Here is a 22,062-nt window from a genome sequence, read left to right as displayed (position 1 = left end):
ATGCAATAAAAAACAAACATCTTCCACATGCCTGAGGCCTCTGCAAAGCTAGGTTAACACTCTTGCGGGTGGTTCTGGGTGCAGGAATAGCAGGTGTTTCCCCACCTGCAAACACCCGCAGCCAAAATGCACTGCTTTTTGTAAATGCACAGTTCTGCCATTAATTCTTAATGGTACCCCACAAATCTAAAAACGCACCACATTTGCAGGTTTGGGAAATTGTCTTTTTAAAATGCTGCAGGAACCATTTTCCTGCATGAAACGCAGGCACTACAGTCCATTCAAATGAATGAGCTGCCATGCCTGCACAAAGGCACAATAGTGGGAACCTAGCCTCAGTCTGTGAATGCTCTGCTGGCTTGTGTCTGTGTCATATCGAATTATCTATTATTCTCTATCTCTCACCTGCATGTGCAATAGATGAGAGAGCACTAGAGACCCAGGTATTGTAGGATATGTAGTTTCTTTACAGGAAATGTCAGTTCTCACACTACAGACAGACAGGTCACGCATTAACCTTCGCAGTGACATGCCAAATGAAATGTTTTAACACAAACAGAAACTGCTAACACAGACATTTGAAGATTTTCTCTACTATAGTTTGTGTGTACAGGGCAACAAATTACATCATGCAACTACATGACCAATGCACAGCTATGCAGGTGAAAAACACAAATTGGGGGAAGGAATGTTTACATTGTCTTTTAAGATTTTTCTTTGGGTCACCTTTTCAATTAAAGTAGCCCCTTTTCTACCCTGTAACAGTCTGCTTTATTTTGTTTTGTTTTTTCTCCTTGGAAGGAGTGAAGAAAAATGTCTGGTCCGAAGTGGATTGGTTCAGCTTATGGATAGGTTGTGTAGCCTCAGCAATCAGGCAGAGTCAAGCTCAAGTGAAAAACAAACCAAGAAACAAAAAGTGGCAACCATGGCATGGGCAGCTTTCCAGGTCCTGGCAAACAGATGTGTGGAATGGGAGAAGGAAGAAGGTTAGTACAGTTAATATTTTGTGTTCTAGTGTTGAAGCTGTATGATATTGTGCACTGTATGTGACATGTTTGATCTGGGCTGAATCTTAAATATTACAAATAATGAGCTATGTCTTGGATCCTGTATACAACCCCCTCCCTGGTGTTCACAACAGTTACATACAGGTATGTACATACAAGGTTAGACATTAGTAGTCACATTTACCTGATGTAGCAAATGCACATTTCATGTGTTTTGCTTTGCTAGTAAAGGATGTATGTGTTCTATGAAAATATTCTCAATACTGGCTTTGGGTATGATAATTGTTATTGTGTAAACTTATGTGTTTCTTTTTTTATTTGTTTTTTTGTTTGTTTGCGGTGAACGTTGAAGGTGGTTCAACAGAAGCGGTCCATTCAGGTTTGGCTCGACAGGTGTCCACTCTCCTCACCAACCATCTTGCAAGAGCTACAGAATGCTGTGGAAATCAGGCTGCTGGGAATGATGCCCTCCAAGATGTTCTTAGTCTTCTGAATGATCTTTCTAGGTAACTTGTGCTTAACTAATGAGTTCTTCACTGTTCTTAGCCTTAAGTCATAAATTAAAGACTGCCTATAATGGAAAAATGTAAAACCATGTTATTTTAATATGCTGGCTGCATAAGTTAGTCATGAAACCTTACCTTTTTTTTTCTTTTTAATCAACTGCTTCACCAATGCCCAGGCACAGGATCTTGTTAGACTGACATCAAGAGTCTGTTCAGGCAGAGCTGCTAACTGGCCCTTTTCTGCTTATGGCCCTGTTCACACCTGTGTGCTTTTGCTACGCTAAAATTGTTCACATATGTGCACTGCTTTGTTTTTTGTTTGTTTTTTAACTGTGTGTTGCACCTTACAAAGCTACTGTTTGCTGCATCTTCTGTGTAGTGTGTGAAAAATGAACCAAAAACACATATGCTCTATTGCCAAAAGTATTGGAACACCCCTCCAAATCATTGAATTCAGGTGTATAAAATCAAGCACCTAGGCATGCAGACTGCTTCTACAAATATTTGTGAAAGAATGGGTTTCTCTCAGGAGCCCAGTGAATTCAAGCGTGGTACCGTGATAGGTTGCCACCTGTGTAATAACTCCATCCTTGAAATTTCCTTGCTGCTAAATATTCCACGGGCAAATGTTAGTGGTATATAACAAAGTGGAAGCAACTGGGAACAACAGCAACTCAGCGACGAAGTTGTAGGTCAATGTAAAATGACAGAGTTAGGTCAGCATATACTGAAGTGCACAGAAGTCACCAACTGTCTGCAGAGTTAAAGGCCTTCAGATTAGCACAACAACAGTGTGTAGAGAGCTTAATGGAATGGGTTTCCATGGCTGAGCAGCTGCATCCAAGCCTTACATCACCAAGTGCAAAACAAAGTGTCGGAAGCAGTGGTGTAAAGCACGCCGCCACTGGACTCTAGAGCAGTGGAGACGTGTTCTCTGGAGTGAGGAATCGTGCTTCTCTGTCTGGCAATCTGATGGATGTGTCTGGGTTTGGCGGTTGCCAGGAGAACAGTACTTGCCTGACTGCATTGTGCCCAGTGTAAAGTTTGGTGGAGGGGGGATTATGGTGTGTGGTTGTTTTTCAGGGGTTGGGCTTGGACCCTTAGTTCCAGTGAAGGGATCTCTTAAGGCATCAGCATACCAAGACATTTTAGATCATTTCATGTTCCCAACTTTGGGGATGGCCCCTTCCTGTTTTAACATGACTGCACACCAGTGCACAAAGTAAGGTCCAAAAAGACATGGATGAGCGAGTTTGGGGTGGAGGAACTTGACTGGCCTGTACAGAGTCCTGACGTCAACCCAATAGAACACCTTTGGGATGAATTAGAGCGGGGACTGTGAGCCAGGTCTGCTTGTCCGACATCAGTGCCTAACCTCATAAATGCGCTTCTGGAAGAATGGTCAAACATTCCCATAGACACACTCCTAAACCTTGTGGACAGCCTTCCCAGAAGAGTTGAAGCTGTTATAGCTGCAAAGGGTGGGCCAACTTAATATTGAACCCTACAGACTAAGACTGGGATGCCATTAAAGTCATGTGCGTGTAAAGGCAGGTGTTCCAATACTTCTGGCAATATAGTGTACCTTCCATTGTAGTCACTGGATGTACACCAAAAACACACGCATTTTTGAGTCACGTGTCCATTTTTCCCAGGTGACCAGGGAGGAAAACGCATGTAAAATGCATTGTGTGTTGTGTTTTAATGCAACGCACTAAAAAAGCAGTATACACTTTCATAAACTGCATTTTGCGCTTTACAAGACAGAGCTGTTAACAGGCCCTAAAGAGTATCCTGACATCAGTCTGCAAGATCCTCTGGAGGAGACCTCATGATCGATACCTCAGCATTTGTCACGTGACCAGGTTCTATTATTACAATACTGGTTCTTTCTGATTTCTCACACATCTGAGCTGCTCGTGGATTCTGTTTTATGTGTAGCCGAGTGCAAGTTTTTGTTGGAGTTGGAAGTGTGCATAAAGTCTGGTACACAATGGCTGAAAACAGTCTTTCGACCAGTCATGCTTGAAAACCAACATTCGATCTGCACTTGGAGCTAATGGCAAAGAGTTTGAGGGGAGTCCGCTTGTCAGAATACAATGTCTCAGTGAGAGAATTCCCTGCATTGGCATCGCTTGTGTTTATGCGGGTATCTGTCAGGTTTTCTTTTTGTTCTTTTTTTTACATTCAGCCAGAGGCTTGAATGAAAAAAACCTGTGTGTGCACCCAGCTTAAAATGGATCACTTACAAGATATGTTGTCTGTATAGCCTGAGCAGTTTACAAATAGATTTGTCAACATTGTTGCATATAAAACATTTTTTTTTAACCTATTTAAGCTCTGGTTCACACCGAATGCGACTTTGAAATCGCACTACTTTAGTGCAATTTCAAAACTTCCAATCAGTGCGACTTCATGTGTGGCTTGTCGGCATCTGTGCAACTTCATTCACAGATGTCAATGCAAGTCACACATGAAATTGCAAAATATAGTACAGGAACCTTTTTCCAAAGTCGGTGCGACTCAGTTGCACCTATTTGACCTGTTCCATAGCCATAAATAGAGTGCGACTTGACATGCTACTTTGATCTGTCAAATCGCACTGGTGTGAACCGGGCCTAAAGGTTGTTTTGCTGTGGCTGTGTTTGTACAGTTGAACTTTAGCTGTGGTTTAGCGTACTTGCACACTATACTTTATGTATCAACATCAGGCATTCCTAGCAGAAAATGGACTGTATAGTACTTGAGCATATTTGCACGTATGCGTACATGTGCGTAAAAATTCAGGGGTTTTTTTTTTTTGGATCTTCACTGATTTTACTGTAAAAGAGAATAATTTGCATTCAGAAGTGTTTTTCAACACTAGTTAATGATACACATACCTTATTATGCTTTAAAAATGTTAATGTATGGGGATCAGTTTTTAAATTAAGAAATTATTAAATCATCTAGCAGGTTTTTCTAGCTTTTGTTTTAAAATGATTGTTCATTTTACTTTATTTACACAGGAGTCAGATAGGGAAGGCAATACTTAGCCAACCAGCTTGTGTGTCCAAGCTTCTTTCACTACTTTTGGATCAGCGTCCTTCTCCAAAACTTGTCCTAATCATCCTTCAGCTGTGCCGAGCTGCCCTGCCACTCATGAGTGTGGAGGATTGTGAAAATGTAGAGCTTCCTCCATGGAGCTACTCTGTGCCATCACTGAATAGTGAGCAGGAAGATCCCAGTGACCCGGCCTCTAAGATTGCATCTTTGCTTCTGGCTAAGCTGGCTGATTATGTGGTACCAGGTAAATGTGCACTCACTTTACTTTGTTGGAATAATATCAAATGCAAACAATCCCAATTACTATTTTTGGAAACCATTTCTGATGGTTTGCTTACAAATATTACAGTATGCTAGAAATTAAAGTGACATCTGGCATTAACACTGTGACAGATTGAGGTAATACAACAGAGAAACGTTAGTCCTTAGGCCGCCGGTGTCAAACACAAGACCTACGGGCTGAATACGGCCCTCCAGGCTATTTCATGTGGCCCTTGCACCTCTCCTGCAGGGTACCCCCTTGTCACCGCCCTCACCTTGTCTCAGCAGTCGGCAGCAGAGAAGTGTAGAACTTTTCTGCCAAATCCTACACATCTCAGTGCAGCTGCAGCAACCCCTCATCTCTGCCTCCTCTGGTCTCCGCATTCAGCAAACTCTGGTAACTGATGCCACTCTGGTCCTTCTCCAGACCCTGCACTTTCTGCTTTCCAGCTCTACCCCCAAAGGGGGTGATAAGGAGGGTGCGGAATTCTTGACATCTGTTGTAATGGGGGGTGAGGTGCCCTGGACATCTAGCCTTACAGATACAACCGGCCCTTTGAGGGCAACTATAATGCTGATATGGCCCATGATGAAATGGAGTTTGACACCCCTGCCTTAGGCTGTTTTAGCAGTTCTGTTGTACTCTCTAATTTCAAGCTCACTCTCACTTCATTAAGTCTGTGCTTACATTCTAACTTGGCTGCACTTTTTCTTGGAAGTTTTATTGTCAAAAAGCTGTTGTGTATATACACTGCCTGGTCACGTGCTGTCGACTTTGTCACCAAATGAAATGGAGTTGCTTAGTATAGAGCACTTTTGAGTGAACATAGTGTACCTACTGCATTTGGTGTAGGTAGATTGGCTAATCTCTGTCTGCTTGGAACTACAACAAAGTTATCGTTGTTCATTGTTTCTCTTTAGGTGACACTTTTCCTCTTATTCTGATTTTGGCCACTTGTGGTATTGAAGGGGTGGAGGACATATATAGGAATAATAAGACGACATGCTAGTTATATGTGATCTATTATCCATTTCTTTTGTGCACGCTCACTGGCATAAAGGGTAAAAAAAATGACATTGTCTTTTAGGGTAATAGCATGATTACTTATACCTTGTATTTTGTACTAGACAAATTTCTAGATAGTATTGCATACAGCTCTAGGAAAAATGAAAAAACAGCAAATTTAATTTTACATTGACTTGTCACTCTGCAGGGGAGGAAAGATTGTTAACCAATGTAGTAATTTTGAAGGCAGACATCGAGCTTAGTTTCTGCTTTGTATTATAGGTTGTCAGACAGTTCTATCCCCCACTGCCTCTGAACCAGATAGCAGTTTATCTAAAGCCAGTCCCAAAAACTCCCAGAAGGGTGACAAGGATTCTGGGGAGGAGAGTGAAGCTGTGGATGGTAAACTGTCCATTTTTATCCACAAACGTGAAGACCAGTCTTCTCATGAAGTCCTGCAGCCTTTGCTCAGGTAATGCGAGGAGTGCCATAACCATTAATTGTATTTCCTACTTTTACAAAATAAATACAGTTGAATTTAGTTTTTTTTTGTTTTTGTGTTTTGAATCTGCATGTTTAGCAAAGTTGTATTTTATGCCATTTTTTCTAAAGTCTGCTATATTGTTTTATTTTATAGTAGCTCAGAAGGGCGACCATTTCGTCTTGGCACTGGTGCCAACATGGAAAAAGTTGTGAAGATGGATCGAGATATGACCAAAGTTTGTATTCTTGTTTTTCAATTGAAAAAGAACATGCTTGTATGTACAATGTGAGAACTATAGAGGTGCACATAGGATGCCTAAACAAATGTGCAGTAAATGGTTGCTTGCCTCTTGAGTTTTGAAGTAAATGACTTACTCTACACTTTTTTTTTTTCTTATTTGATCTCCGTGTCATGTTCATAGTAAGCAGGAATTATGAGAAACAATTGCCTGGCAATGAACAGCACATCTTTTAACTTTGCTGCTGAGACCATAACATCTGAATTGAAAACTGAACCTAAATGTTTCTATGGGTCATAGTGTGATTCAGCTCAATAAGTACGACTGATGGGGGTGGGGGGGGGCATGTGCCTCTACAAACAGGCCAGCAGTGGCAGCTCTCAGGTTCCTTTTAGGGCTGCTCTGCATCCATTTGCTTCTTTATTGCCTCAAAACAAATACCATGTGCCCTAAGACAAGCTCTCACACGTAGAATAGCTGGGCAACACATTAAGAGTTCATCGATACTGGCTCCATAAATGAAAAACAAAGAAAAACAGCAACTGGTAATGAACTGCTAATGAAGTGGCTGTAAAGAGGATGCAGTGGATCTGCAATTCAGCAAAGGATAAAGACCAAGCTAGTTGTGTGTGCAATACATGGACACATGAGTTCTAGATCCACAGCTCCAGGCGGTAATAGATCAGGGAGGATCCATGGAACATAGAGAAAACACAATGGCCAAAGCGCTGGATCAGTAAAAAGTGTCGGGCCCACTAATCACTGTGGTTGGTCCATAGCACGGAGAGACAGAGGGAATCCAATCCAACACCGACAGAGGCATGGTATGTGGCAGTTCTGCTTGCTCTCACGTTGCTAAGTAATCGCTGGCCCCCCCACAGCTTGCTGCTGATCCATTGTGCTTCACTTGTTTGCCTCCAACCTCAGTGTAAGGTTAGATATTTTGCTTAATAAGAGTTACCTAGTTTTTACTGATCCAGCGCTTTGGCCACTGTATTTTCTTAGTTACCTTAGTAGATCCTGCACAGAAACCGTCCCTCTTGCCATCATATTGCCTGCCCTGACTTTATAATAAATATATATATATATATATATATATATATATATATATATATATATATATATATATATATATATATAAAGACTACAGTGACCCTGGGTGTATTTATCCCGTTGCCAACTCTTGCCTTGGATTTTGAAGCAATACTTGGCACCACAGACTATTATGCAAAACTAACCTTTTGGTTTTGAAGAATATACTGTAAGCCCCCAGATTTCAGCGATAAAATAGAACTTACTGTGGAGACCTGTGTGTTCCTCATTACAAAAGTGTTGTGTTTGTGTATATTTGATTAAAATGTTTTGTTTTGTTTAATGTTATTACTGTCTGGGTTTTCTTCAGAGTGGCTGCTGTGAAGTGATCACTGAGGAGACTGCTGCTGCTTTACGGAAAGCCACCAAATGGGCCCAGTCTGGTTTAATTGTAAGTGTTGGGCCACCAGTGGAGACAGTGAGTCCTGAAACTGCTAGTGGCCTTTCTACTGGAGACAAAAAGAAAACTGCGCAAACCTCTATCTGCAGAGAGAGGAATTCGGAGCTTGCCAGGTACAAAGGCTGCCTGCTTTCGTAAAATAATAGTAAATAAATATTTAATTCTTTTTTAAAATTGTTTCAAACTTATTTTTGTAGAACTGATCCTGTGCGTCCTTTCATCAGTGGACATGTTGCAAATAGTATGGCTGCAGAAGTTATTGCTTTACTCCACAGTTTGCTGATGGCGCCAGAGTCTAATGCAGCACAGATATGGACAACAACTGCAGAAAAGGTAAAAAAAAAAGCCATTGGCTTGTTAGTCTGGGTTTTCAAAACATCATTTGTTGACCAACTAACCTATTGACCACTATCGGGCCGCCTGCCCACAGTGTACTGTGCATGGCTGGTAGCTACAGGGTACGTTGCTGGTCTTTTGTCAACACGGGGGCGACTAGGTGCGATGATCTTCATTGCTCATGCAATGCAAAGTGTAAAAAAAAAAAAAACCCCAAAAAAATCCCTGATCACCCCCACAGAGCAGTACAGTGTTACTATCGTAACATTGCAGAACTCTGATGTAAGTTTTTTTTTTTTTAAAGAAAAGTCATGTTTAAAAAAAAAAAGTAAAAAATTTATAAAATTCTCAAAATATAACTTATCGCCCGCCTGCCAACAATGTGCAAGCGAGTGGCAGCTCTTGGCAAAGCAGGTGAATCTTACATCCCTTTTCTATTTCTGTGCATGAGTGCGTGCCCCGCTGCCAGCTATGCCACCCAGGGAGAGAAGAGAGAACACGGCACTAAGTAAAACCACTACATTTTACACACACACGGTAGATTAGCACATTTAACTTTTTTATCGCCCCTATTAACCCTTTGATCACCCCGTCACCCAGCTAGTGCCATTCGTATAGTGTCAGTATATAGAATTTTTCACTGGTCACTGTATTACTGCCACTAGTGACGTCAGATAGCATCAGAGTCGGTGCCCCTCCCAGCCAGGGTCAGCTAGCGTTAGATTGCCTGCACATTATCACACTCACGCTATATGTCGTTGATCACCCCCACAGTCTGCAGGCTTAGAAGCTCCCCCAAGGGGTAGGTATAAAGGTACTTCCATAGTGTAGTAAGTGTGATAAAAAACTTTATTGTGATGCATCAAGGCAGGTGATAAAATAGCAGACAGGAATCAGTGAAGACTAACCATCTGATAATCTAAGATGGCCACCGGAGCTCCACGTTGCTCCGGCGGCTTGACGTCACGACGTGATGTGGCTCCTCCTAACGCGTATCGTGCTCAAACACAATACGCATTAGGAGGAGCCACATCACACCATGATGTCACGCCACCGGAGCAACATGGAGCTCCGGCGGCCATCTTAGATTATCAGATGGTTAGTCTTCACTGATTCCTGTCTGCTATTTTATCACCTGCCTTGATGCATCACAATAAAGTTTTTTATCACTTTTACTACACTATGGAAGCACCTTTATCCCTACCCCTTGGGGGAGCTTTTTAGCTTGCAGACTCGCTATACCAGGGACGAACCAGTACTTCCTAGAGGATACCTAAACACCCTGAGAGATACCTACTAGAGAGAGGGACATCTAGTGGACGAAGAGTGTCTTCATCAGCCTCTTAGCATCCAATGTGATGACCCACTATCCCATAAGAGGGAAGAGCATCTCCAAACCAGTTCTCTACCTGATGACATCTGGATTATTATTACAAGGCGCAAATATTATGCGCGTCTGGTGAGTGCGACTTACCTTATCAACTTTGCACTGATACCGGGTCCAATGTCACCATAGCACAGGAGGCATCTTATAAACCTAATAAATGCTGCGCTACATTCAAAAATTAAAGTGAATGTGGAATACAATGACATAAATCAATATATTGACAATAAAAACCATATAAATGCTGTGCTACATTCAAACTAATTAAAGTGAATGTGGAATAGGATAAAAAAAACAATAATAATAAATATAATAAAAAGGTGCTAAGTGATAACACAAAAATAATAACAAAACGCAAAACATAAATCAATACGCATGTGCATGAAAACACATACATATATAACATCACACGTGCACAATGTGAAGTGAAGTAATATCTAAATAATATACGCAAACTCAAAGTCCAATAATGAAATATTAAGTGAAAAAAGTCCAATATTGGAATATTAAAGGTGAAAAAATTAATGATTTTGGTAGAATTGTGTTTCCAATATACTGTAAGGTGACCACAGGTGAAACAAAAAAACCGTGCAGGTATCTGGGTGTAGATAACTTGTGAATCCAACCACCTTCTGGATTAGCCTCTCACCTCAACTCTTCGACCCTTGCGGGTCACAGAGCAGTATGGATCCCTCTCACAGATCCTCCAGGCACCAAGGCACTCCAGAACCACTTCTCAGGATACAATATTCCCACTCAGCTCTTCTTCAAGTGTAGATGAAATATCACTTTCCCAGAACAAAACAAACGGATCCTCCCATAGTGCAGTAAGGTTTATTATACCATAGGAACATCACATGTATAATAAAATAACTCACGTAGCAGCCAGTCCACATTAAACCCTCATGCTCTCAATTGAGGATATGTGTATATGAGTTGGGTGTACAGCTGAATCCACAGGTGTACCAAGATGGCCGCCACGCCGGAAATACGTCACCGCGCTACGCCGACGCGTTACGTCACAATATCACGTGACTTCATCAGGGCTGTCAATCACAGTGACGATAGCTCTTTAAATACCCGGCCAAGACAACAGGAACCGCCCACGTCAGCATTCCATTCAGCCTAATCGCAACGATACTTCCTGCAGCCATTAAACTGAAGACCACTGGGGACTATAATGCAAGGATGCCAGACTTACATCTACAATGGGCACATTTACACAGAAAAGTGTATAATGATGCACCAGAGAGAGATAACAAAAATGTAACGATTCTACAGCAGGCACATTTACACAGGGGAAAAGGATGTATTATAATGTACCAACCTGCAATGTGAGTTATATTAAACAGAAAAACCTAATGACCATTCCCTTTTAAAATATTTTAATAGTTATTAAAGAAATTTTGTTATTAAAAAATTGAATTAAAATGTATAGAAAGGACCATATCTCACATAATTATAGACCAAACATAATGATCCATAACCATGTATGCCAATAAACAGCCAATACCTATTATTAATAAAATTGTCACAAAACGGAAATATACATATACTTCTGCGTGTAAGGACGCATACGTGTATATATAATCCTACAATTTGGATAATCATAAAAATATATTAAAATTAAAATAAAAGAAATATTTAAATATTTCATTAATGAGAATATTTTAATAGTTTTTGGAATATTTATATATATAGAACAGAGATTATTGCTTTTAATTGGTAACTACATCCTTTACCAGCACATAAAGGGCAATTACGGATAAACTCACACACACATATACTATCCGAAAGCATGAGTTTACATAATCAAAATTAAAAATAAAAATTAAAAATTAAAAATTAAAAGATCTATACCCATAGCACCATCTCAAGTAGTATATGTATATTTCCGTTTTGTGACAATTTTATTAATAATAGGTATTGGCTGTTTATTGGCATACATGGTTATGGATCATTATGTTTGGTCTATAATTATGTGAGATATGGTCCTTTCTATACATTTTAATTCAATTTTTTAATAACAAAATTTCTTTAATAACTATTAAAATATTTTAAAAGGGAATGGTCATTAGGTTTTTCTGTTTAATATAACTCACATTGCAGGTTGGTACATTATAATACATCCTTTTCCCCTGTGTAAATGTGCCTGCTGTAGAATCGTTACATTTTTGTTATCTCTCTCTGGTGCATCATTATACACTTTTCTGTGTAAATGTGCCCATTGTAGATGTAAGTCTGGCATCCTTGCATTATAGTCCCCAGTGGTCTTCAGTTTAATGGCTGCAGGAAGTATCGTTGCGATTAGGCTGAATGGAATGCTGACGTGGGCGGTTCCTGTTGTCTTGGCCGGGTATTTAAAGAGCTATCGTCACTGTGATTGACAGCCCTGATGAAGTCACGTGATATTGTGACGTAACGCGTCGGCGTAGCGCGGTGACGTATTTCCGGCGTGGCGGCCATCTTGGTACACCTGTGGATTCAGCTGTACACCCAACTCATATACACATATCCTCAATTGAGAGCATGAGGGTTTAATGTGGACTGGCTGCTACGTGAGTTATTTTATTATACATGTGATGTTCCTATGGTATAATAAACCTTACTGCACTATGGGAGGATCCGTTTGTTTTGTTCTGGGAAAGTGATATTTCATCTACACTTGAAGAAGAGCTGAGTGGGAATATTGTATCCTGAGAAGTGGTTCTGGAGTGCCTTGGTGCCTGGAGGATCTGTGAGAGGGATCCATACTGCTCTGTGACCCGCAAGGGTCGAAGAGTTGAGGTGAGAGGCTAATCCAGAAGGTGGTTGGATTCACAAGTTATCTACACCCAGATACCTGCACGGTTTTTTTGTTTCACCTGTGGTCACCTTACAGTATATTGGAAACACAATTCTACCAAAATCATTAATTTTTTCACCTTTAATATTCCAATATTGGACTTTTTTCACTTAATATTTCATTATTGGACTTTGAGTTTGCGTATATTATTTAGATATTACTTCACTTCACATTGTGCACGTGTGATGTTATATATGTATGTGTTTTCATGCACATGCGTATTGATTTATGTTTTGCGTTTTGTTATTATTTTTGTGTTATCACTTAGCACCTTTTTATTATATTTATTATTATTGTTTTTTTTATCCTATTCCACATTCACTTTAATTAGTTTGAATGTAGCACAGCATTTATATGGTTTTTATTGTCAATATATTGATTTATGTCATTGTATTCCACATTCACTTTAATTTTTGAATGTAGCGCAGCATTTATTAGGTTTATATTCACTTGATCACTGGTATATGATTTAATGCTAGCAGCTGTTTGGGGTTCATTTATTTGTTAATTGTTTAAACACATTATTTTGAGCGCAGGAGGGTCACACCACTACAGGAGGCATCTTGTTACTATCACCAATTACATTAGGACTTTTTATAGATTTTTTATTGATATTTTATTTGGTTCACAACTTATTTTAGCGCTGCACTCATTTGTTTATTATTGTCAGTTTTAAGGTGTTCTATTGGTTACCTTTCTGTGCATGGTCGCTTTACTTCTATTATCTCTTTGGCGCTCACTATTTCATTTTTATATGTAGCAGAATACATTTTGGCCTAAATTTATGACTAACACTGAGTTTACTATATATTTTTTTTATAAACAAAAGTAAAAAATATTGTGGGGTTTTTTTTCTCAATATTTTAAGTCTTTTTTCGTTTATATCGCAAAAAATAAAAAGCTCATTGGTGATCAAATACCACCAAAAGAAAGCACTATTTGTGTGAAAAAAGGGCATACATTTTGTTTGCCAAATAGCAGAAAATGGCCTGGTCATTGGGGATGGGGTGGGGGGAGGGGGGTAAATCTTTGGAGGGCAAGTGGTTAATATATGTACTGTGGTGAGTGCTACTGCTTTGGCTTAATTGAGGGAACCATGCTACTTGTTAGATTTCTTTCAGCAGAATGTGTCTTGTAACTCTATATGTGTGTGTGTGTGTACACATTGTATATTTTCAATAGAGTTCACTGTTGGAATAATGTTAGTTTTTTCTTTTGTTTATACAGGTCTTGTCCCGTGCCCTAATGCATATCCCTCAGCTGGGCAAGTATGCAGAGAGCATCCTGGAGAATGGTAGCGGGAGCAGCAGAAAGCTGGCCAAGTTGCAGGGCATAGCTAGACAAGCTGTGGCAGCTCTCTGTGCCCTTGGAGGGTTCAAGGAGACTATTAAAATAGGTTCAGAGGTTCAGGTAACATGGTTTGCATTTTACAAATAACATTTCAGAATTAAAACAAGGACTTGATAACAGTATCTACACATGATGTGCTGTTCACATATATTAACATTTTACATACCATGGTCTTCATTTTGAAATAAAGTTTGTATATTTTCAATATAAGTGTTGCCAGTATCAAAAGACAGACACATGTTTTACTTTCCCACTTATCTAAGGCCCAAATGCCAATAGGGAATTTCTTTACCAACCATCCTTCTAAAATTTAGGACATAGTCCTTATTAGCTAGCTACATTTTGTATTTATAAATGAAAAGAATGAAATCCCTTTATATTACTTTTTTGTTTGAAGCTGCATTTTTGGATCCACAAGTTAGATGAAGCATTCTAGTACAAGATGATGTTGAGAATTATTCTTGTTCATCACACAACTATACACTCCTCAATACTGCATCTTTTTTCTATATATCATCTACAGCACTGTTGCTTACATCTGACCATTTCTGCTTAGCACATAGCTGTTTAGGTCATACCCCAAAAGAAGGACTTAGTATAGTGATTTTGTTCTATGTATTAAAGTAGACTAAAAGAGGTTAGTGAGGTTTCTAAGAGTCATCCACCTCTCGGTAGCGTGGTACCAAAAGTGCTGCACGTTTCCTCATTTCTGTCCTGCCCACCCCTAACCTAGTGTGCATCCTCAAGACAAAAAGATCTATCCACCTCCCCAGCCACAGTGGGAAGAGTATTCTTCACTGGTCTGCATGTAAGATAAAAATTCCCCTATTGTGGTCACTTACATGGCAATCACTAATGGGGCAGTTTCTCACATAGTTACTGATAGGGCATTTTCCTATAGGATGGTTTCTCATATGGATTTCTTCTAGATGTTAGCATATGTGCTGCAGATCACCTGCAACTAAGCCTCCACTGATAGGCACCAGTGCATTTTCCTCACACCCCAATTATTTAATTACACATACATAATGTTTTCACATCTCTACCTTTTGCCCTCTTGTGATGATTCTAAAAATGATATTGCTATTAATAAGCAAAATAAAAAATGAGGTTTGCATAAACCAGACCTACAAAACTATTTTATCTGATCCAACCCTGTTTTAGAATAGAAGTATATTTTTTTATTTTTCAAATTCTTACTTACCTAGGTGGATGCAGCATTGATTGGATGCTGCATGTGGCCCCCACCAGCTCTAAGAGAGCTGAGCAATCGGACAACACTGATCGCTCAGTTTTCCCTGGTGCTCTGAGCCAAGAGTGGTGACGGTCAGTCACCGCTCACTGCTCTGCCCTCCCCTGGTGCTCACTGTAACGATGGGCTGTGGAGAGGGCGGGAGGGCTGTCTCAGGGTCTCATCGGCTCTCTGAGAGGCTGAGCCAGGTTGCCAGTCCAGGCACTTGGGTGGATCCCGACCATGTGGTCGGGATCTTTCCCCAGCCTGGACCAGCAGAGTGACATCAGCCAACAGCAAACTGTAGTCTGCTGTCACCTTAAAACAAGTCACAGGAGTGCAGAGCGAACTGGACTCCTGTGATTCACAGAAGTACAGCCAAACGAGCTTTGACTGTACTTCTATTTTAAAGGATATGTGTGTTTTTAGTGCATGTGAACTTCAGGGCTCCATTTTTTGCACTAGAATGGAGTATATTTGCTTAACCCCCCTGGCGGTATTCCCGAGTGTAGCTCGGGGTAAAGTTTCAGTACCACAAGTGGTAACCCCGAGCTACACTCGGGCTTACCATGCAGCGCTGCTCCATGATCCCTCGATCACTTACCTTGTCCTGCGCTCCCGCGATGTCCCTCCTGCAGTGTCCCTGGCAATGTAATCCGGCGGATGCCGGCATCTGTCATCTGGGTTCCGACCCCTGCAAGCGTCGGGACGTACGGGGGACGGAACGGCGGGAAATTTAAAAATGACAAAAAGTGACATTCCCTAAAATCACATAGTATAACATTACTGTATCAAACCATTTCACATACATTTTATCCCGAGTGCTTTCTCCTGTGCCCTGCCTGCATTTTGACTGTTCTTTCTGCCTGGAAACTTGGAAAAGTCCATGGCGCCCAAAAAGCATCTCTTTAGGTCAAAAGCGGTTTTAGACCAGCTAGAGATCAGCGATAGTAAATCAGAACCACTTGCAGAATTGAGTGATAATGATTCGTGGGGAAATTAGTCATCAGACACTGAAAACGATTTTGCGACTTTGCTCAGTGATGTGCGAACTTGGCACTATATTTCAAATTTCAGTGTTTTTGGTTTGATTATATTATTGAATTAAATTTATTATCATAATATTTTTTATGATTATTTATTAAATTATAATTTATGATTTCCTGTTTCAAGTTTTATCCTACCAGGAATGTTTACTAGACTTGTTCGGACAGATTTCAGTGAGTTATTCCTAAAAATTACAGGCCTACAATAAAAAAAAATATATTTCCATGCAAAAAAATGTACCGCTTTGAGCAAAGAAATATGGACATAATCAGACCGCTAGGGAGGTTAATAACAGGGTTCCAGTGATCAGTTTTGGTGCTTCCTGCCCTGTGCTGCACAGCCTCTTCTTAAAAATGTCTCCAGCCAGTCAACATAACCACCCCATAGACACACTCAAGCACCACAGATTCCAAGTCATTGTTGGTTGATGAGGGTGTTCTATCTCTGTACTGTTTCAGAGGTACAGTGAATACAAAAAGTCTACACCCTGTTAAAATGTCAGGTTTCTGTGATGTAAAAAAATTAGACAAAGATAAATCATTTCAAAACTCTTTAATGTGACCTATAAACTGTACAACTCAATTGAAAAACAAACGGAAATCTTTTAGGGGGGGGAGTAAACATAAAAAACTAAAATAATGTGGTTGCTGAAGTGTGCACATCCTCTAATAACTGAGGACGTAGCTGGATTCAGAATTACATTCAAAATCATGTTAAATAGGAGTCAGTACACCTGCCATCATTTAAAGTGCCTCTGATTAACCCCATATAAAGTTCAGCTGTTCTAGTAGGTCTTTCCTGACATTTTCTTAGTTGCATTCCTACAGCAAAAGCCTTGGTCTGCAGAGAGCTTCCACACATCAGAGGGATCTCATTGTTAAAAGGTATCAGTCAGGAGAAGGGTACAAAAGTATTTCCAAGGCATTAGATATACCATGGAACACCGTGAAGACAGTCATCATCAAGTGGAGAAAATATGACACAACCTTGACATTACCAAGAATTGGACATCCCTCCAAAATTGATGAAAAGACAAGAAGAAAGCTGGTCTGGGAGGGTGCCAAGAGTCCTACAGCAACAATAAAGAAGCTGCAGGAATATCTGGCAAGTACTGGCTCTGTAAAACAATAATGTCCCATAGTCTTCATATGTCTGGGCTATGGGGTAGAGTGGCAAGACAAAAGCCTTTTCTTACAAAGAAAAACATCCAAGCCCGGCTAAATTTTGCAAAAAAACCCATCTGAAGTCTCCCAAAAGCATGTGGGAAAATGTGTTATGGTCTGATGAGACCAAGGTTGAACTTTTTGACCATAGTTCCAAAAGATATGTTTGGCGCAAAAACAACACATACCCACAGTGAAGCGTGGTGGTGGCGGCATCATGCTTTGGGGCTGTTTTTCTTCATCTGGAACTGGGGCCTTAGTCAAGGTAGAGGGAATTATGAACAGTTCCAAATAGCAGTCAATATTGGCACAAAACCTTCAGGCTTCTGCTAGAAAGCTGAACATGAAGAGGAACTTCATCTTTCATCATGACAACTACCCAAAGCATACATCCAAATCAACAAAGGAATGGCTTCACTGGAAGATTACAGTTTTGGAATGGCCCAGCCAGAGCCCAAACCTGAATCCAATCGAAAATCTGTGGGGTGATCTGAAGAGGGCTGTGCACAGCTGATGCCCTCACAATCTGACAGATTTGGAGTGTTTTTGCAAGAAAGAGTGGGCAAATATTTCTCAAGTCAAAATGTGCCATGCTGATAGACTCATACCCAAAGAGACTGAGTGCTGTAATAAAATCAAAAGGTGCTTCAACAATTAGTTTAAGGGTGTGCACACTTGTGCAACCGTATTATTTTAGTTTTTTATTTTTACTTCCCTCCACCTAAAAGATTTCAGTTTGTTGTTCAACTGAGTTGTACAGTTTATAGGTTACATTAAAGGGGGAAAAAGTTCTGAAATGATTTACCTTTTGTCTCATTTTTTTACATCACAGAAACCTGACATTTTAGTAGGGGTGTGTAGACTTTTTATATCCACTGCATGTGGTCACACCATGGAGGACAAGGGACCACAGACTGTTCCCCCATGTGTATTGTTGGAGATATCCGTCTTCCTTGAAAGTATTTTTAATACTTTTTTTTTTTTTTTTATGGAAAGCGTGTTATTTTTTGAAATTCTGCTGGTGGTATGTTAAAAGATGTGCATTTTATGTTGCTTCTTGTGTTTGCTTGCTAAGCTACATTCAGATTGTATTAATATTTTTTTCAATTAGGTACTTGGTAAAGGAATTTCTGGGAGTATTGGAGTGGTTGTATCTATAAATGAACAAGAGGGTATTGCAACTGTGAAATTTCCATCCCTTGATTTTAGAAAATCCTCAAAGGCCTCTGACACGCTGTCAATCCCATTGTTTAGGCTCAGTGTTCCTCGCTCGGAGGTAAGGATTGTCATCATAGTAAATGTACATGTTGTTGTGGTGTATTTAGCCTGTGTGTTTATCATATTTATATGTCTGTTTTTAAGTGCATGTGTGTATATCTACTTTGCTGTGATGAAGGTTAAAATTGTTTGATTAGGCAAAGTGCAGATACCAGTAGAAAACAGCCAAAAATTAAATTTTATTGCTGTGGGTTAGTGTATTTCAATGTTCCTTGGAATCTGTTATTGAACCTTGAAGTCACCCCCCCCCCCCACCCCTTCATAAGGACAGTTGTATATTTGGTGGTCTCAATAGATGTTTTTCAAACACACTTGGAGCTCCACACCCCTTCCCTTTTGAACAGGAAAAGTGGATTTAGAATAATGAAACACCCAGGATTCTGGACCAGCAGAACACCTTTGAACATGTTTGAAAGCATAGGCATAATGTCCTAGGCTTTTTGTACGATAGAGTTGTAAGCTCCATGAGCAGGGTCCTCCTATTTCTTTTGTATGTAAATGTACTGTCCCCCTTTATTTTGTAAAGAGCTGTGCAAACTGTTGGCGCTATATAAATCCTGTATAATAATAGTTGGCATGAAATATTTAAACATGCATTTCATACTAAAAAACTATTCCCCGCTCAAGTCTTGCCCATCCCTGACACTTAGTTCATTTAGTAGGGACCGTCCAAATTTCAATCCATGTATATACACTGTGGTTGAAAAGAAGACGATCTACTGACTGTCACTTGTTTCCTTTGTCATCTACTTTGAATAAAACCTTCATAAAAGAAGTATAGGGGATTATGTTACAGAATATATTAGCTCCATGGCTGTAATTCTGATATAGTAGCTTTAGTATAAACCGGATCACTGAACAATGAGACAAATTAAAATATAACTAAAGGCAAATTTTCATTTATTTTCTTAGTTTTGGATGAAGTGGAGAGGGATTGGACACCTGTCAGATTTCATTGCTATCTGTGACCCCTTTAAGGAGATTCATCCTCTCCGTTTGTCCTGTTTACCATTGTCATTGAAAGTAAATGAAAATCCCAAATTTGGGTTGCCTCCAGAAAAGTAAGAGGGGAAATCATCCAATGGAGACACTAGTTCTGGTAACTTGGGGGTCCCCAAGGAGTTCCTTAATATGTATGGATTTCCCCTCACTTCCCGTTTGGCTATGGGACATGAAGTGAAGGTAAATCTCCCCAGTGGGACATAGACTGTGGAAAAAGAGCTCTGACGTCAGTCGGACACTTAACTATGAGCTTGATGTCAGTGTCTACAAAACTATTAAAGACTCCTAGGCAACAAGCATTGACAGATTGCATATTCAGCTGCCTAATTTATTTTGCATACACCTATCACGGGATCAATATGTATGCTACCGTTGCAATCAGCAAAAATTCATGCCACCTGGCTGTCTCTAGCTTCAGTTCTGAATTAGTGACTTAGAATAAGTATGCAGCAAATAAAAAATTGTCGAGGTCCTTTTTTTTATTAAAACCAAGGAGTCACCATTACAGCTATGCTAGCTTGCATTCTGAGGTAAGCAATGATGGACCCCATGTTTATGTCAATTAACGGTTTCCTTTGAAGCAAACCTAAAATCAAACACTGGGGGGCAATTAACAAAGGAAAATACATCAGTTTTAAAGTGAAAATATTGTTGCATTCTCCGTGTGCCAAATTAACAAGTTCTAAAATATACACCATTACTAAAGTGGCAGAAATACTGTATTGACAAGGGGCAGGCAGTGATGATTAGCCCTGCACTAAGGAAATGAGAGGGGGATGTGTATGGATAGTCAGGGAAGTGAAAGTGCTGGAAGTAGAGGAAAAGGAGAAAATGTAGGAGGATCCCAATGGAACATCGGATTTACGCTGAAATGTTTACTCAGACTTACATCACCAACAGCATGCAACAAACTGGTGTGTGCCACATTTGTCACAGCAAGAGCTAATTAAACAGGCATATAGACATGGGCACAATTTTTGGCTTTCTACAGTCTCTTTGCCGCCCCCCCTCCCCCTTCTCTTTAGTTATTCTGTGCCGCGCAGTAGTTAAAATTTCTTATACACCTCTTCTTAAATTCCTATCAGGTTCACTCCATTGAGGAACACAGCTTGATGGTGATAGGCATCCTAGGTGATTAGTGCTTCCTATATGGGAAATGCAATCTATACACGGAGGACACTGAAGGCCAACCCCTTGAGGCTATAACCTTACCCACCTCACATTTGCTTAGTTTTTCTTATTGTCCTCAAGGAGAATGAATGTTCTCTTCCCTTCTGCTGTGCTTTATTGCAGCGGTCTCTAAACTGCGGCAGGGGGGCCGGATGTGGCCCTTTCATAGCCTTAATCTGGCACTTGGGGCACGATTTCATCCATGATGGGACACCATTCCTCCCACTGATACCATCTATGGTACTTTTCCTCCCATTGATACCAACAGTGTGGCCTCCCATTGTAACCAATGATGGGGCATTGTTTCTACCCACTGATGCTGGGGTATTTTCTGCTTCCACTGGCCACAGTCCAGCCCCCCTAAATCCTGAAGGACAGTAAACTGACCCTATGCTTAAAACGTTTGGAGACCACTGCTTTATTGTATTATAATAATAGTACAGTACAAGACACAGAGTGTTCATAAAATGCAAACCAAAAAAACCTCCTGTACTCTGCACCAGCAATGAAGGATAACAGTTCTTCAGCTACTCTACTATTGGCAGCGCTTTGCAGCCCTCTAAGGGCTGGAGAAGCCCAGAAATCACACTGGCAAAGCACAGAGGGTGCACCAGTCTTGTGCATTATCTTTGCAATCGCTTTATTAATTAAAAGGATAAAACAGATGTATACTGACAAATCGCATAGAAAAACCAAGCACTTCAGTGTCCATACTTTTCTAAGTGACCTGGTCCACTGACTCTCCAAATGACTGCCTTGTTTCGAGGGAAGATCCCCCTCTTCCCAATCTTCAATGTTGCATAGTCAGCCTTTTATATACTATATTTGTCACATTACATGACACGCCAAAACAGCTCCTCCCTCCAACCTGTAGGGCCAGAAGAGCAGCATGGGCGTGTGTTCCAGCTGCTACTTCTGGAAACCGGAAGTTACGTCGCACCTGAAGTAGGAGCTGGAACTGAAGATCAGCATGTGTTCCATCAAAGCTGCATGCCATTTTGGATCCCCAGGCATGCAGTTATTTGATCTTTCTTTTTTTTTTGCGTTTTTTTTTTTTTTTTGTTTTGTTTTGTTTTTTTTACTTTTTAATGGCATTGTTTTTTTTCCTCATAGCAATGTACAAGCTACACATGTGGCCAGATTTAGGCTCCATGCACACTAGTATTTTTTTTCATGCTCCTAGAAGCTAGTGTTATCCTATGTGTTCATGCACACTA

The 22,062-nt window shown here is 40.3% G+C and overlaps 1 protein-coding gene across 2 annotated transcripts in view; it reads left to right on the top strand.

Annotated features, from left to right (window-relative positions):
* Nucleotides 1-22,062, top strand: part of HECTD4 (HECT domain E3 ubiquitin protein ligase 4) — a 241,288-nt gene that overhangs the window by 134,403 nt on the left and 84,823 nt on the right. For both annotated transcript variants that reach the window (XM_089676997.1, XM_089676993.1), the window contains exons 34-42: nucleotides 802-986; nucleotides 1,360-1,513; nucleotides 4,522-4,802; nucleotides 6,108-6,297; nucleotides 6,463-6,544; nucleotides 7,950-8,152; nucleotides 8,237-8,372; nucleotides 13,832-14,014; nucleotides 18,507-18,671. In XM_089676997.1, the coding sequence (XP_089533123.1) occupies nucleotides 802-986; nucleotides 1,360-1,513; nucleotides 4,522-4,802; nucleotides 6,108-6,297; nucleotides 6,463-6,544; nucleotides 7,950-8,152; nucleotides 8,237-8,372; nucleotides 13,832-14,014; nucleotides 18,507-18,671 (1,579 nt within the window). The remainder of the gene's footprint in view (nucleotides 1-801; nucleotides 987-1,359; nucleotides 1,514-4,521; nucleotides 4,803-6,107; nucleotides 6,298-6,462; nucleotides 6,545-7,949; nucleotides 8,153-8,236; nucleotides 8,373-13,831; nucleotides 14,015-18,506; nucleotides 18,672-22,062) is intronic.

Source organism: Staurois parvus, unplaced genomic scaffold (genome assembly GCF_062004578.1).
Source record: "Staurois parvus isolate SC_StPar_1 unplaced genomic scaffold, SC_StPar_1.0 ptg000014l, whole genome shotgun sequence".
NCBI lineage: Eukaryota > Metazoa > Chordata > Amphibia > Anura > Ranidae > Staurois > Staurois parvus.
The sequence above is the reverse complement of the archived record's forward strand: the minus strand, read 5'-3'. Positions and strand labels throughout refer to the sequence as shown.